Source organism: Corticium candelabrum, chromosome 15 (genome assembly GCF_963422355.1).
Source record: "Corticium candelabrum chromosome 15, ooCorCand1.1, whole genome shotgun sequence".
NCBI classification, from domain to species: domain Eukaryota; kingdom Metazoa; phylum Porifera; class Homoscleromorpha; order Homosclerophorida; family Plakinidae; genus Corticium; species Corticium candelabrum.
This window is the reverse complement of record NC_085099.1, coordinates 5477373-5491615: the sequence shown is the minus strand read 5'-3', so window position 1 is coordinate 5491615 and position 14243 is coordinate 5477373. Positions and strand designations below refer to the sequence as shown.

Here is a 14243-nt window from a genome sequence, read left to right as displayed (position 1 = left end):
AATATGGACGATTTGACGTCCAACTGTCCGTCGCAATCGGGCGACACCCTTTAGTCAACGAGTTGCATTGACATTATTACTCTAGTGTCTTTGCAAACTCCACACTGCAGATTTAGAGTTAATTAATTAATTAAATGACTTCAGTCTACAACATTCGCTAAAGTAGTCCAGATATCAATAATACTGCAGCTTTTAATAGTAGCCTCTTGCTATAGTAGATAGACGTCATGCACGTAGAGCAAGACAGCTAGAAGCAAGATGAGATCTCTACATTACATACACCACGTATGCATTCAGCAGGCAAAGCTGCAGAGGTAAGCATATCGCCAATTTCAACCGGACTATTTTATTCTATCAAGAAATGCTATGCACACATCCAAACTCTGAAAACTTTTGTACATCAAAAGCAACGTAACTACAAATACAAATCTATCCTATGCTAGGATAAGTGTGGCAATGTTTGTCTAGTAGTCTCTTGTTAAAGAAAGGCTTGTCATTCATGTCTTGCTGCTTCCAGCGGATACTGCAACGTAATTTATAAGTTCAATAAATCAAATGAATTCCAATTGTGACCTGAAGTAAACAAGGGATGCAGACATTGTCGACAACTTTAATCTTAGAATTCGTACTGTAGCAAGATGCAAGCACACACCATGCAGTGACTGCCAAGTCAGAAGCAGGTTTCAGATATCCAACCCATCCCATCGCCATAATGGCCCATATTGCACAAAGCAGCAGAACTTGTCCTGGAATAAGGAACCTGTTAGCAGTGTAAGTGGCCAGAAATGCCACAAGTGCATACAGTCAAGTGTAAGAGTAATCCACAACGACCTCACTGTTTGGTGTCCAACATGATGACTCCACCACCAAACGAAGTGTTGCAAATAACCTTAGAATGTTGATTATAGCAGTAACACACAAAGCACAACAGTCACTGATATTCCCAGACTACCCCACCTCCTACGCCAAAACGTCGAGCAGAAATTTTTGGTAGTATATGTAGCTTCCATATGCAGCAAATGAAGAAGCAGCTGACTTTCTCCCAAGAGAATAGACAATGAGAGCCACTCTAGCAACCAATAAACATTTCCCGGCAAATTAATAACCTTCAAGACACCGGCTTCACCATCTTAAGATTCATCAAAAAGTAGTGAGCAAAGACAGTGATTGACGTAAGAGCCATAACCCACAGTTGACAGACAGAAATTTTATCGAGGAGATAAACATCTTCATCCAAGTCGACTACAACACTGTGAATATGATGTTGCTCACAGTTGAGTTTGTCAGTGCACAGTCTTGTGAGAGTGACAGACCTGATTATGAACTACATAGCTATGGGCAGAGCAGAATAGACAAGAATTCGTACAAACAATTCTGGTTTGGTTTTAGCAATCGCAACAGACAGAAAGAGTTGCCACGTACATACAACAAAAATGAAACCGTATACGGAAAGCCGAACGGCTTGGTGTTTGTGAAGTGCCAGTAGCAATCTATAAATGAGAAGACTGTGCAGATCTTGTTGTGCAGTTTTCTTATTGATTTTGCTCTTTGACCCGACCTGCACAAACACGCATGATACAAATTAACGTAAAGTTCAAGCTAATTAATTAGGCATAAATCCTGCAGGCATGTTGTGTAAGTAGGTGGAACACGCCTAGGCAAAAACGTAACAAAAACGTCATACGTACCGTTCTCGTTTGCACAAGTAAGTGATTGTTGTCAGTGTTTGTTGAATAAGTGTCTAGTTTGTGCACTGTTTCAGATTTTCCACTGCTGCAGCTGTGCAGTTCGAACAGAAGACAGTCTTGTAGCCACTTCATAGTTTTCTCCTCTGAACTATGTACCCAAGATGGCTTATTTGATTAGCAACCTACAACTCCCAGTACAGAATCAGAAACAAGATCTAATTTAGCTCTTCACCTCTAGGATAACAACGTCAAAGTTCCCGGATTGCTGTGTGGAGAAGCCACGAATAGAGCTATAGTGCTCCAGTCGGAATCCACTCTCTGAAGGCTTTTTTCTTACATATCACTTGTTTTGCAGTATTATGTCTATAGCAATGTTGTCTATCCGTGTATTAAACTTCCATCCAATTTTCAATTTAAATTAAAAATTGAAAATTGAATTTTGTATTTGTATACGCTACGAGGTGTGTGTGTGTGTGTGTGTGTGTGTGTGTGTGTGTGTGTGTGTGTGTGTGTGTGTGTGTGCGTGTGTGTGCACGTGTAGATACAATGTCATCATACTAGGGAAGTCAGTGGGGTTGAGTGCCCAATATTTGAGGGCATGTCCGAATATGAATATTGTGTGTAAGGTCATTAACCCAAGGCACGCATGCGCTAGGGTTACAGTAATCTCTCTGGATGGACGACCCAAGTGACCAACTGGCGAACAATTGGAATGCAATGCATGCACTCATTGTTATCACTGGTGCTAATTAGCGTGCCAGTCAATGTCATGATTAGATGTCTTCATATGCTTTATGTATCGAAAAGTTATGGGGTGTCGATAGTCCCAGGTGCCAGTCTGGTTACTTAGTTGTTCAAATGGTGCAACGGATTAAATAAAATAATATAATTAACACCAACAATAACAATGGGCGCATGCGCGACTACCGGACGTTGGTCGTACGATTGGTCGTTGGTTACAGCAGTATTGCAGTACTATAACCCTAGCGCATGCGCACCTTGGGTTAAAAGACTTGCCTTTATCACCACCATTTACCCATATTAGCATTCTTATATACATCAACACGCAACTTCTATTGTAGTACAGGTATCATTTCTGCATGAAACCTACTTTGTGTCGTCCACTGACTGTCCACATGGACACGGTTTTCTCTTCATTGTAAGTAAAACGAGCAACATCGACAACATCTTGGACAGCACAGAAGACAAGATAACCCTCAAGATACAACAATATGCGTAATAAATTTCAAAAATTTGTATATATCAGGTATGGAATACGCATGCGTACTTCTAAACCAGCCAGTGCCCTAATTCCTCGTTGAAACGAATTTAGACATTGTACACCAGGCTTCTCACAGCATGTTGAGACATCGATTTTTCCAGCTTTGGTATCAGAGATTCGTCTATCTCCGACAGCACGTCGGGAAGCAAATGTAAAACGGCGCAGCACCTCGTATACAAAATGTAGCCAGGCGTCTCGACGACAACATTGTTGTACTGGATAGTACCACATCGTAGCTTCAAATAGGGCAGACTAGAGATGGACACATTCATTGGATATATCCGGGGTACATGCATATGTAGCTACAGTGTACTCGCGCTATCATTTCAAGATTTTTGTCTTTACAGTACAAAAGAAGCAGGAAGACTAGAGAAGACGAGAGGAAGGAGGTGATCGAATGTCGTAGATTATTTAAAATTACGTAATTTGTAGTTGGACTTCCTAGAAGTTGAATCTGACAATTTTTGTTGCAGTACAGTAATATAATTAGCAAAGCTTACACTGATATGTAGTAGTCACTGCATGAAACAATGAATAGAAGAAATACAATCCATAGACATAGACTAGACTTTTCTTTTATAACAGAGCATATGACACAAATACTAAACAATTTAATTTGTTTGCAACTGAATATATTTCAGTACATCTACAGAAACTATAACTCAGCTGCCTCTTCTTCAAATGGTAATATAAAAATTATAGACAACCTAATAACAGTACTGCAGCTATCGTTGTTATACACTGGAAGGCTGTAGAGACATCAGACTGACATCGTTTCCATTTGCCACGATAGCAGCACACTCCGATATCCAGCATCACCAGAAAACAGACGCGCAAAACAAGGTGCCACAAAAGCAAGTTCACATGGTACCCCCGATATTTGTGGATCCCTGCGACATTGTAATCTCCTGGTTGTGTTTGGATATACCAGATCAACAGCCCAAATAATAAAACATCCAGAGGAAGAGACAAATTTACCAGAAACCATGCCGAAGGACAGATGGCAAAAAAGTCGCAAGCTCTAAGGATCCTAATAGGAAAACTCTCAAATGACTCCCTTTCTGATACGCTTTGACATAAATACAATAAATATGATCCAAACGGATACATCAAAAGGATGATGATCAATCCAATGGCCCATTTCCTGCAGTTGTACCATGTATCTTTGTAAACTTCCCACTGCTGCAGGAATGGGCTCGATGACATGCCTAGACTGTCAGCCCACATATCCTTGTACATACAAAGTTTTGTTTCGCAAGCAAATAGTGCCTGTCCAATTCCAATACAACTGAGTCCTACGAAAACCGTCAAAAAGTCCATAACCATAACAGTAACCACAGTAGAAGAGTCATGTCGATCCAGGAAACTGCAGCTGTCATAGACTGGATCGTAAAAGGCTCCCAGTAAGCACAAAGCAAGTGCCAAAATGAAACTGTGTACGACAGTTTGACACACAGCAATGAATAAAGCTTTTTCAATCATTCTTTCAGCCACCCGAATTGTATTATTGGCATTGACGGCGATGAGCTCTCTTGGCTGGTAAAGTTTGTTGAGCACAGACCAAACTGTGTTGATATCACAGTATCGAAAAGGAAGAACAAGGCTGCTGTTCATAGCTGTCGTCATTGCTTTGACTTTGATGATCATGAGCAAAGGAATACCTGTCTTTAAAGTCATCTCGACAAAAGTAAGGAAGAAACTGACAGCCGTGACAGAACTAGGGCTGTACAAGAAAATTGGAGAATCTTGCAACTTGGAGTTTGAGGAATTCCGTTTGTCCTCAGTCTCATATGTCTTGATGAATATGGTGACAATGAACTGGAAAGTCAGCAGAAGAATGGGAACAGTAAATTTGAATTTATTTGCCCTACAGAGAAAACGATGAACTGATAGGCGCCGGACATCAAATTCGTAATACAACGGTAAAGAAGGTACCTTAGGAGCATCTACAACAAAGAAACAATGAGCATATGTATTTGCACATGATATCTAGATATTATCCATAAATAATCTATGAAGTACATAGTCACAAACTAATCTGCTTCAACAAATATAAACTATGAACCAATCTGCATACTAGTAACATATGAAACAGTGGCATTGTTGGGCCTTCAATACATGTATAAGACTTATACGTCCATGTCAATTGTCTAAAATAGGTCATGGTCCACTCGGCCCTTATTGTGTGACACTACACTGCATGAATGTTGCCATTCGATCGCAATGAGCAGTACTATAGCAAAATTGATATTGTGTATTCTATTTTTCTGGAATTTAAGAAAGTGTAAGTAAACGAAATGAATAGTCCCAAAAACTACAATAACATCACCAATGCCAATATGGTTGCTATAAATCTAAATGTATATGTTACAATGATAGTAGTTACAATGCAGACACTAAATTGATAACTCAAATCACTGGCATTCTTCAACGATAGCAAGTACACTTCTTGTTATATCACTAGCAATAATTAATAAATAAGTCTGTCTGATTACAACTGGAGAAGGTACATGCAGTGAGGGGATGCACAAGGGCCAAGTTTTTAGGCCAAATAAAAAGAATCAAGAATAATATCCAAACAATACTGAAATGCTTAACTTCAACATGTAGTAAACTGTTATCATAAGGTAGTGACCAAAATGTGGTTTAACAAGGAGTAGTAAGTTACTGCTCACAGCAATATTGTACAGTACAGTAGTAAGACTAAAGCTTACCTGCCTCTGGAAAGACAGCTGATGGTGACGAAAACTTGTACATTTGAACAGGTTCAAGGAAATGGGTAATTAGATCTGGCCACTTACTGCTAACTTCAGCGTTGAAGTAATCAGCTGTAGCTGTACCTCTCAGTTGTACAGGAACAATGCCATTCTGAGTTAGCCGAACACATAGGACTTGAAGTTTTCCTGATTCAAATCTTGGCTCGATTGAGTGAAAAAGTATTTTATCAAGTGGTGATCGTAAAGTGCCAGGTTGAGATGGCACAACCACAATAGTTGCAAAGCAGGACTTCATAATACTATCAGATGCCTTGGACAGCATTTTACCCAACTCTAACGTTGGATCAATTAAGTCCTGAGAATCTACATTCCCATTTGTAAGAGTCATTTTGTCACATGAAGTAATCCCATTTGTAAGAATTGGGATTATCTTGTCATTGACGAAGTTCACAGACATATCATCTGTGTGATTGTGAAAAATGAAAACCTTTCTTGTCGATTCATTTCTGCTGACAGTGCTGATCTGTCCTGACTTTGTTTTCACATTCGCAATCAATCTCTTTTTTGAAGTTCTGCTGTCTATAGTCACAATGTTTTAACAACAATAGATGAAATAACAATAATGTCATATTTTAGGATTAGTTATTAACCTAGATGCCTTTTCTTGAAAAAGCGGTGACATTCTCTACTGGGGTTTCTCCTACTGCAAGAGGAAGACCTCATGGAAGAAAATCTTCGAACACGGTTTTGCAATTTTGATGTCACCTATACAAACAACAGATTTCCATATTGAATATATAACTTTCCTTCAACTGCAACTATTGAGTACTTCATTAGATACTGGCTACTTCTATATAAACATATTAGTACTTTGCTTCTCCTGGAAGGTCGTGGACGTGGTGGGTCTGCAAGTAAAGCATCAAGACGAGTGATGATAGCTTGTGGATCCTTCTTAATGCATGTGATAGATGTAAGATGCTCTAATTCTTGAGGAATTGCAGCTGCATCTTTTGTAATGATGACAGGAACTAAACAACAAAATTCAGGACAATTTATTGACCTGCTGAAAGCAACTGATAGTAGTCTCGATGCTTGTGAACAGTCTTTAAATTTGTGTGAAATGATCACTAGAATGATAGTGCTTTTATAGATGACATCTGTTGCACTCTCTATCCAACATGAACCAGGTTTGAGCTTATCCGACGTCGAGCACAAAATTTTCCTTTTCTCAATTTCCTCCTCTAAAAATTGACAGGCCCATTTCGCCTTGCATTCGTCAGCACGGGCAATGATAAATACCCGATGGTTTCGTTCTAATAAAAACAACACAATACATGTGGTGCAAACTGTATTCAAAGTGCAGTTTTATTGCCTATCCATTTTTTATTATTAAACACACACAAAATACTGATAGAAGATCTCGGCTTTAAAGTGACAAGACTTACACCTGTTTAAGCTTGCACCTGTATACTGAAAGTCTTAATAACTCTAATTTAATTAAAGCACAGACCAATCAAAATGTGCTTCTTAGCAACAATATGGTCTGCTCTCTATTGTATAGCAGCGGCCAATCAGCATTCAGTATGCTTGCCAGTGCCTTTCAACCATTGCTGTGTTAATTGACACAGCAAAAGCACTGAATGAATTTGATCACAAAGTCTGTGGTTCATATATCAAGTGCGACGGCAGAGCTACATTTTTCTTGGATATTTCTCTTTCCTTTTGTTAAAGAAAACTAATTCAGATGATTTTACCCATTATCTCTAAGTTTCAAGGAGGGATGTCCTGTACATTTGGTATTATCTTTACTGAAACGAAGGAAGAAAAATAACATTTAGCCATGCCCCTATACTTAACAATCATTTTGTAGATTGGCTTTGTAAAAATTAGAAGTACTCCAACATAGACCAAGTCTTACAATTCTCGTTACACCGTTTTAGGTTTTCCTACAGATGTGGAAATTTGGTCATGTCCCAAACCTGCATGGGCAACCCCCCACACAGTGTAGTCTCATGTAGTCAGACCATTTCCCTCCTCTCCTTTTTCTGCTATTTCCGGTTGAAGGGAAGGGTTAGGTTAGAGGACCTACATACAGGGTACCCCAGGCCTGACAGAGCCACAGCGGCTGTAGCAGCGGCCATGGCTGCCCCATTTTCCAAAACTCCGGCTTAGCTATTATCTATTCCTGCATACTTCCGGTCATGCACATAGATTATTACATAGAATAATATATTTAGAGATTTACCTAAGTGTTTCATTGTGTTCAGTTTGAAATTATGAAGGACTTCTCTGCATTTACCTGAAAGATCGCTACTTTGTAGCATTGGACGATTACTCTCACATCATACAACCTTGTCTGATGCAGCAACTTTGTACATGCTCAATATTAATGGAAGTGTCATGGCATTGCCCATCTTGCGATCGGGTGTTGAGGATTGAGCTTCTTCTTATATTGGAAAAGTACTCCACCAACCCTTAAACTCTAAATTTCCTAAACACGTACCTGTTCGGCAAGAAGTCAAGCTTACGAAAACAGCTTACTAAAGTAAATTCTTAGTACATGTGCAGCAAGCACTAGTCACTGTTAGTACTTGCAGCAGATGCAACGCTGAGACACAGCAGTAGAATTAACAACTCTACAGTATTGCTATAACTCACAGCTTTACTCAACGTAGACTAAATAATCTAACAAGTAATGGGATTATTGACAGCCGTCATGATGTCATACTAACGTGCTTTAGCACAATGCTAACGTAAACGTACACCTTAAATTACTCGCGCTACATTCCTCCCTCTCTAGTATGAATGACCTGCATTGTCATGGAGCTGATCTAAGACTGTAGGAATTAGACAAGCTGGTACAAGCACCTGGTTATCCTTTCCCTGTTAGCAGAAGTGGCAGAGCAAAATTGATACAGAATGCCTTTATTGAGGGCCAGCTGGTTCCACATCTTGCGATAATCAATCAACTTAGGATGAGATCTCCATCACCTTGTAAGCCAAGGGACGTTCTGGGAATTGAGCCAAGACTTTTGAAATTACTGGATCCATCGCTTGCATGTCAAATAGTTCATGATAAGGCCAACTAGGTGTCATGCCCACTGCACCTAAAGACTTCTTGAACAGCTCCAACAGGAGCCATGATCTCTTCAAAATTAAGACTCATCAAGTGTCGCATGATGACTGGACGTATTTACAGAAGGTGGTTGATGTCTGGACAATGCATCAGCATTGGTGTGTTGTTTGCCAGGTTGGTGGCGAATAGACCACTCATACTCGCTTAGGAGAAGTATCCAACGAGCCAAGCGACCCCGTAGGCTTTCTCAAATCTCAAATGGACTTCAGCCATGTCAGTGGACAATGTTCAGTGACAAGTGCCATCCATACAGATAAGGCCTGAAATTATTGACTGCCCAAACTAAGGCCAGTGCCTCATTTTCGATGGTAGAATAATTTTTCTCACTCTTGTGTAGGGCTCGACTAGCATAGGCAACCACTCTCTCTTTGTGGTATTGAATTTGGGAGAGAGGTGCTCTCTGCCCTGTATCACTCGTGTCTGTTGCCAGAAGGAATTCAACCTCAAACCAAGAAAATGCCAAAATAGGAGGTGATACCAACTTCTGCTGAAGTGTGCAGAATGAATGGTGACTGTCCTCAGTCCAAGCGAGGGATATTTGGCTTTATTACTGCAGCTGAAATAATGGGGCTGCTATGAATGGAAGTCCTGATATAATTGGCAGTCATAGCAAGCTAATCCCAGGAACATGTGTAATGCAGATGCTGACTACGGTCTTGGGTACTCTTACTGCCTTTATCTTTTCAGGGTCAGGTTCTAATCCTCTTTGAGAAACGATATATACCAAGTACTTCACTGAGGGTTTAGCAAATAAGCATTTCTTTGGTTTCAGCTTTAGCCCTCGTTCCCTCTCTCTGTCTTTGGAAGACTATTATAGAGTATTCTTGTCTCAAAATGTAGAGGAAAACACAATGATATCATCAAGATAAATACAGCAGTGGTCCCACTGTAAGCCGGCAAGAACATATTCCATTAATCCTTGAAAAGTGGACGGTGCATTACAAAGTCTGAAAGAAATGGCTTGAAATTCAAAATGACTCTGTGGTGTTGTGAAGGCAGTCTTCTCCTTGTCCTCTTCACGGACGTCCACCTGCCAATAGCCACTTGCCAAATCCAATGTTGAGAAGTATGCTGCTCTGCCTAAGGAATTGAAGGTCTCATCCACTCGTTGGAAGCGGGTAATTGCATCCTTTGTAGTTATTGCATTCAGCCCTCTGTAGTCAACACACACAAAGCGATGACTTCCAGCTTTCTACTTGACTAGGACTACCCGTGATGACCAAGGACTACACTAGCTGCTTCGCTGATTATCTTGTTTTGCAACATTTCATCTATCTGGTTCTCCATCACACTCTCCATCACAGATTTCAGGTGGTACGGCATCCGATGTGGCTGATACTTGGAGGGACGTCCTCCCGGTGTAGGCATGTGATGTTTCACAATATTGATGCCTTCCGAGAACAACTGCCTGTTTTGCAATAGCGCCTGCTCCAGTACTCCTTTCTCTTCTGGACTAGGTCTTGTTTCTGCGCAGTTTCTGGCTGAGAAAGGCTACATGTCGTTGCTCACAACTTACAGATACACTGGCCATTTACTAACTGCTAATGGTGTCTTAGACTGTTCTATGCATTCCAATTCTCCTATCACTGTTCCCTTCTCGATACGCTTGGGGCCTTGGAGGAACATCAACTGTACCGGTACACCCTATTTTTAGGCATATATATGTGACTACCACTCTGCCTGCATGTGTTTCTGTTTTATAGTCACCAGTTCCTTATCAGGTTCTAGCATGGCAGCTCCTGTGAGGTGAGTTCCATTGTTATTAATTAACCACTTTGACCATGACAACCACACACTCCATTCCTGTTGTTAAAACATGTTCCTCTAAGACAAGGCTGCAAGATTGATCACCTACTACGTACAGACTTAACTCATTTCACCAATCCCTCAATCTAGCTAGTTCATCCTACTGTCTTTCAAATTCACAATCATTCCATGATTAGCCAAGAAGCCTGACCCCAAGATAGGCCTGTCTGGATTTCCACAACCAGGAAGCCATGCGGGACCTAAAGAACCTAAACCACAATTAGGTCAACCTTGCCCAGTGCTATCAATGGGTTGCCGTTGACAGCACATAACATAATACTTTCAGAACACGTATGTATTGTCTAGCCTTTCCCAAACAAGGGCGGGACTAAGGAATAAGACACTTGGATGGAACTCCATCGACACTCCCCTCTAATATGTGTGTTAGAAAGTGCATCAACTCGTTGATTTGAGAGAAGTGCTCAGTTGCTTGACTGCTTGGACGTTCTATTACTATTACTAGGAAGTTCTTGTCTTGCATAAACACGACCATTGATTGGACTGTGCAATGGCTGATTGTTTCCTTGAGAACCCTGGGGTTGAGTGGGCCCTTGACCACAATGACGTTGGTGGTGACCCATCTGGTCACAAAGATAGCAAAACCCAATCTGTTGTGGACAAGACAACAAGGGTCAACTGGGTATTTTTCTTTAGACCGTGTGGGCGCTGGGTAAACTTCTTGAGCCATTGCTCTACGTCGCCAACACTGAACCAATTAGGAAGAGACACTATTCTACTGCCTCCAGCACATAAACACACATCTAAATTACTCACACTACACATGTGTGCGTTCTTGTTCTTAGAGTTAATTATAAAGTACATTTTGATGAGTTACGTAAAGTTGTAAGTCCTCCTGCTAATTGCTGCTTGTAGCATGCACTAAATTAAGCCCCTTTAACATGAGTTAGGCTGCTCCACTCCACTTGGGGGGCCCTGTACCCTGCAATACATACATTTAGCACTCACTCTCTGGTCTACTAGTAAGATATCGCCAACGGTTTCATATCTGGTAATGAGGGATATCTCAGATATACGACAGGTGACATTTGCAACATAAAATTCTTGCAACTATTGTTAGCTAGCACACCCTTGTTACCAAAATAAAAGTATAACCATGCCTGCATACTTGTAGCCCTTTCACACAAGCTCTTTTCCAAGCCGAGCCGAGCCGAGCCAAGCCAACCCGTGCCAGAGAGTCGAGCCATCCGCCGTTCATGCAGCGCTCAGAAAAAGCGAGCCAGCTCACTTAGCAGGTGTGTCTCATGCTACGTACGCTAGCAACGTACGGTCACGTGTACACCAGAAACGCTCGCGTTACACGGTGCAAGAAAGTTTGGCTACGTGAGAATGATGCAAGAGTGAGGGTCTGGCTATGTGAGACTACAGTTCGGCAGTTGGTTGCCGTTCACACTGTGAATACGAGCCGAGTCAAGCCAAACCGAGCTGGCATGGCAGTTTGAGGTGGACCATTCCAGCACGGCTCGGCTCAGCATGGCTCGGCTTGGTCCACCTTCACACAGCGTTTCAAAAGTGAGCCAACCCGTACTGACTTAAGTGTTGGCTCTGTGTAGCGTGCTGAGATTGTATTTTACAGTTTGCGCATGCTCAGCGACTATTCGTAAGTCAACGTTCAGTGTGCTGAGATTGTTCACTCTTTCACGTATCATTACATGACCGTATACGTCATAGGTGTGTACATACACTCAAAATTTCTTAGCTTGTGAAGCTGATGGATGATTTCAAGCAAATTAAGCCCTAGAATTGCGGCTTGTGCATAATTCAGAGCAATATCAGCCGCTTGCATGGCATACTGAGAATGCAAGGTCTAACTTGTGCATGCACAAACAATCTCCCCACAGTTACAATGGGCTATTCCAAGCAGACTCCAAGCAATGGGTATGGATGACCTCACTTTTTAAACCTCTTCCCCTCAGAAATCACGACTTAGTCACATGTCTCTCCCCTTGGAAATAATGTCTACCTCATGTGCCCCTCAGACAGAAAGAAAAGCATGTGTGCTTGCAATCCCGTATATGACTACAGATCTTATTAAACTAAATCCATACCTCCCTCTTCTTCCCCTTGGAAAATGTCATACACCCTTTAGGAAAATGTCATCACACCCTTTTGGAAAACATCATCACACCCTTTTGGAAAACGTCATAACACCCCTTTGAAAATTAACATCAGCACACCCTTTGGGAATACATCATAACACCCTTTTAGAAAACGTCATTACGCCCTTTTGGAAAAGTTATCATATAAGGTTCTCTATCTTTATTACTCACTCAACAGCTCACTACAGGCAAATAGACGACACACTATGGTCTCAAACACAACACAACCACTATACACACACTGGCAGACTCGCACACAAGTGCATGTAGACTACTCCAACGTAATTAACACGTCTTCAGTACAATCCAGATGTTGTTACAATCAACCCTTTTGGCAAACGTCAAACACCCCTTTGGAAAACGTCGTCACCATTACACCCCTTTGGAAAACGTCGTCACTGTTACACCCCTTTGGAAAACGTGATCATACAACCCCTTTGGAAAACACCATAACACCCCCTTGGATAACATCATCAAGCACACGCCTTTGGAAAACATCATCATACACAATTCCCTTTGAAAAACGTCATCGGACACACACCCCTTTGGAAAATACACCCCTTTGGAAAACACACCCCTTTGGAAACACACTCATTGCAGAACCCTGCCAGATTTAGGCACGTGACACCGGGTTACAGGTGCTCGTATGAAGGGTTTTTAGCGCGCATTAGCTAACAAATCTACTGTACAGCCGGACTGCATCGGCCAGAAAACTAAAATGAATGTAATTTGTATAAGTTGAAGTCTAGAAGCATTCACCTCACCTTGCAAAATTTCAAAACGATTGTCAACTCGAAGAGTCTGATCCTCCGGAGTACAAGTCATCGTTCGCGACATCTGAGAACGTGAAGCAACCTTCGAAATAAGCAAACGTTTGGGACGACACCTCGCTAGACTCCAAGTTGCTCTCCCACTCGACCGTTGCTCTCAGACTCAAGCTGACAGAACGTCCCCTTAACTAATGGACTTCGCTTCTCTTCTTGACGTTGAATTTCTATACGCTAGTACAACAAAATAGTATATACGTATTTCTTAGTTCTTCAGCTTGGTGAGCCAACGCACTGAAAAAGTCAAGAAATCCTACCAATTAGACAACGAATAGAAATGCATGATGCTCGTATACGCGCAGTTGACTCTGTGCGATACAGTCCACCCCTTGTTGCGCGCGTAGAGATGAAAAAGTCAACGTTTGGGCAGATCGCCGCTGCCTGTACAAGAACGTACGGGATTCCCGTGGAAATAGGAGCTGAGAACGCTCACGTGAATAATGGAGGGGTACACTGTGAGGTAGAAATGATGAGAAGACGTGCATTCCGCGAGCATCTCATCGGTTTGCTGCACTCAACAGCGAATGTCGTCGAATATGGACGATTTGACGTCCAACTGTCCGTCGCAGTCGGGCGACACCCTCTAAATATGTACGTCAATGATCATGAGCTGCAGCTGCATTGGACAATTTTACTTTTGTGTCTTACGTCTCCAGATCTAGAACTAATT

The 14243-nt window shown here is 41.5% G+C and overlaps 2 protein-coding genes across 12 annotated transcripts; both read right to left on the bottom strand.

Moving 5' to 3' along the window:
• Positions 1-341: 341 nt before the first annotated feature.
• LOC134191482 (queuine tRNA-ribosyltransferase accessory subunit 2-like) lies at positions 342-3248 on the bottom strand. Of its 11 annotated transcripts, none has more exons than XR_009971804.1 (4): positions 2977-3248; positions 2800-2904; positions 653-1558; positions 342-573 (listed from the first exon to the last, which is right to left on the bottom strand). XR_009971804.1 is itself a non-coding variant. In XM_062660102.1 (4 exons), exons 2-4 carry the CDS (start codon positions 2874-2876, stop codon positions 1325-1327), a joined length of 459 nt encoding a protein of 152 aa, XP_062516086.1. In that variant the 5' UTR covers positions 2877-2904; positions 2977-3248; the 3' UTR covers positions 342-1324. The 11 variants fall into 11 exon arrangements, 5 of the variants coding, with proteins under 5 accessions (XP_062516086.1, XP_062516089.1, XP_062516088.1 ...); XR_009971805.1 differs by having other exon boundaries at positions 342-523; XR_009971802.1 differs by having other exon boundaries at positions 342-746; positions 803-1558.
• Positions 3249-3302: 54 nt separating this feature from the next.
• LOC134190854 (uncharacterized) lies at positions 3303-13960 on the bottom strand. Its single transcript, XM_062659385.1, has 6 exons — positions 13831-13960; positions 13511-13747; positions 6558-7000; positions 6338-6452; positions 5685-6266; positions 3303-4916 (listed from the first exon to the last, which is right to left on the bottom strand). The coding sequence occupies exons 2-6, from the start codon at positions 13581-13583 to the stop codon at positions 3667-3669; spliced, it is 2463 nt and encodes an 820-aa protein (XP_062515369.1). The 5' UTR covers positions 13584-13747; positions 13831-13960; the 3' UTR covers positions 3303-3666.
• Positions 13961-14243: the final 283 nt, after the last annotated feature.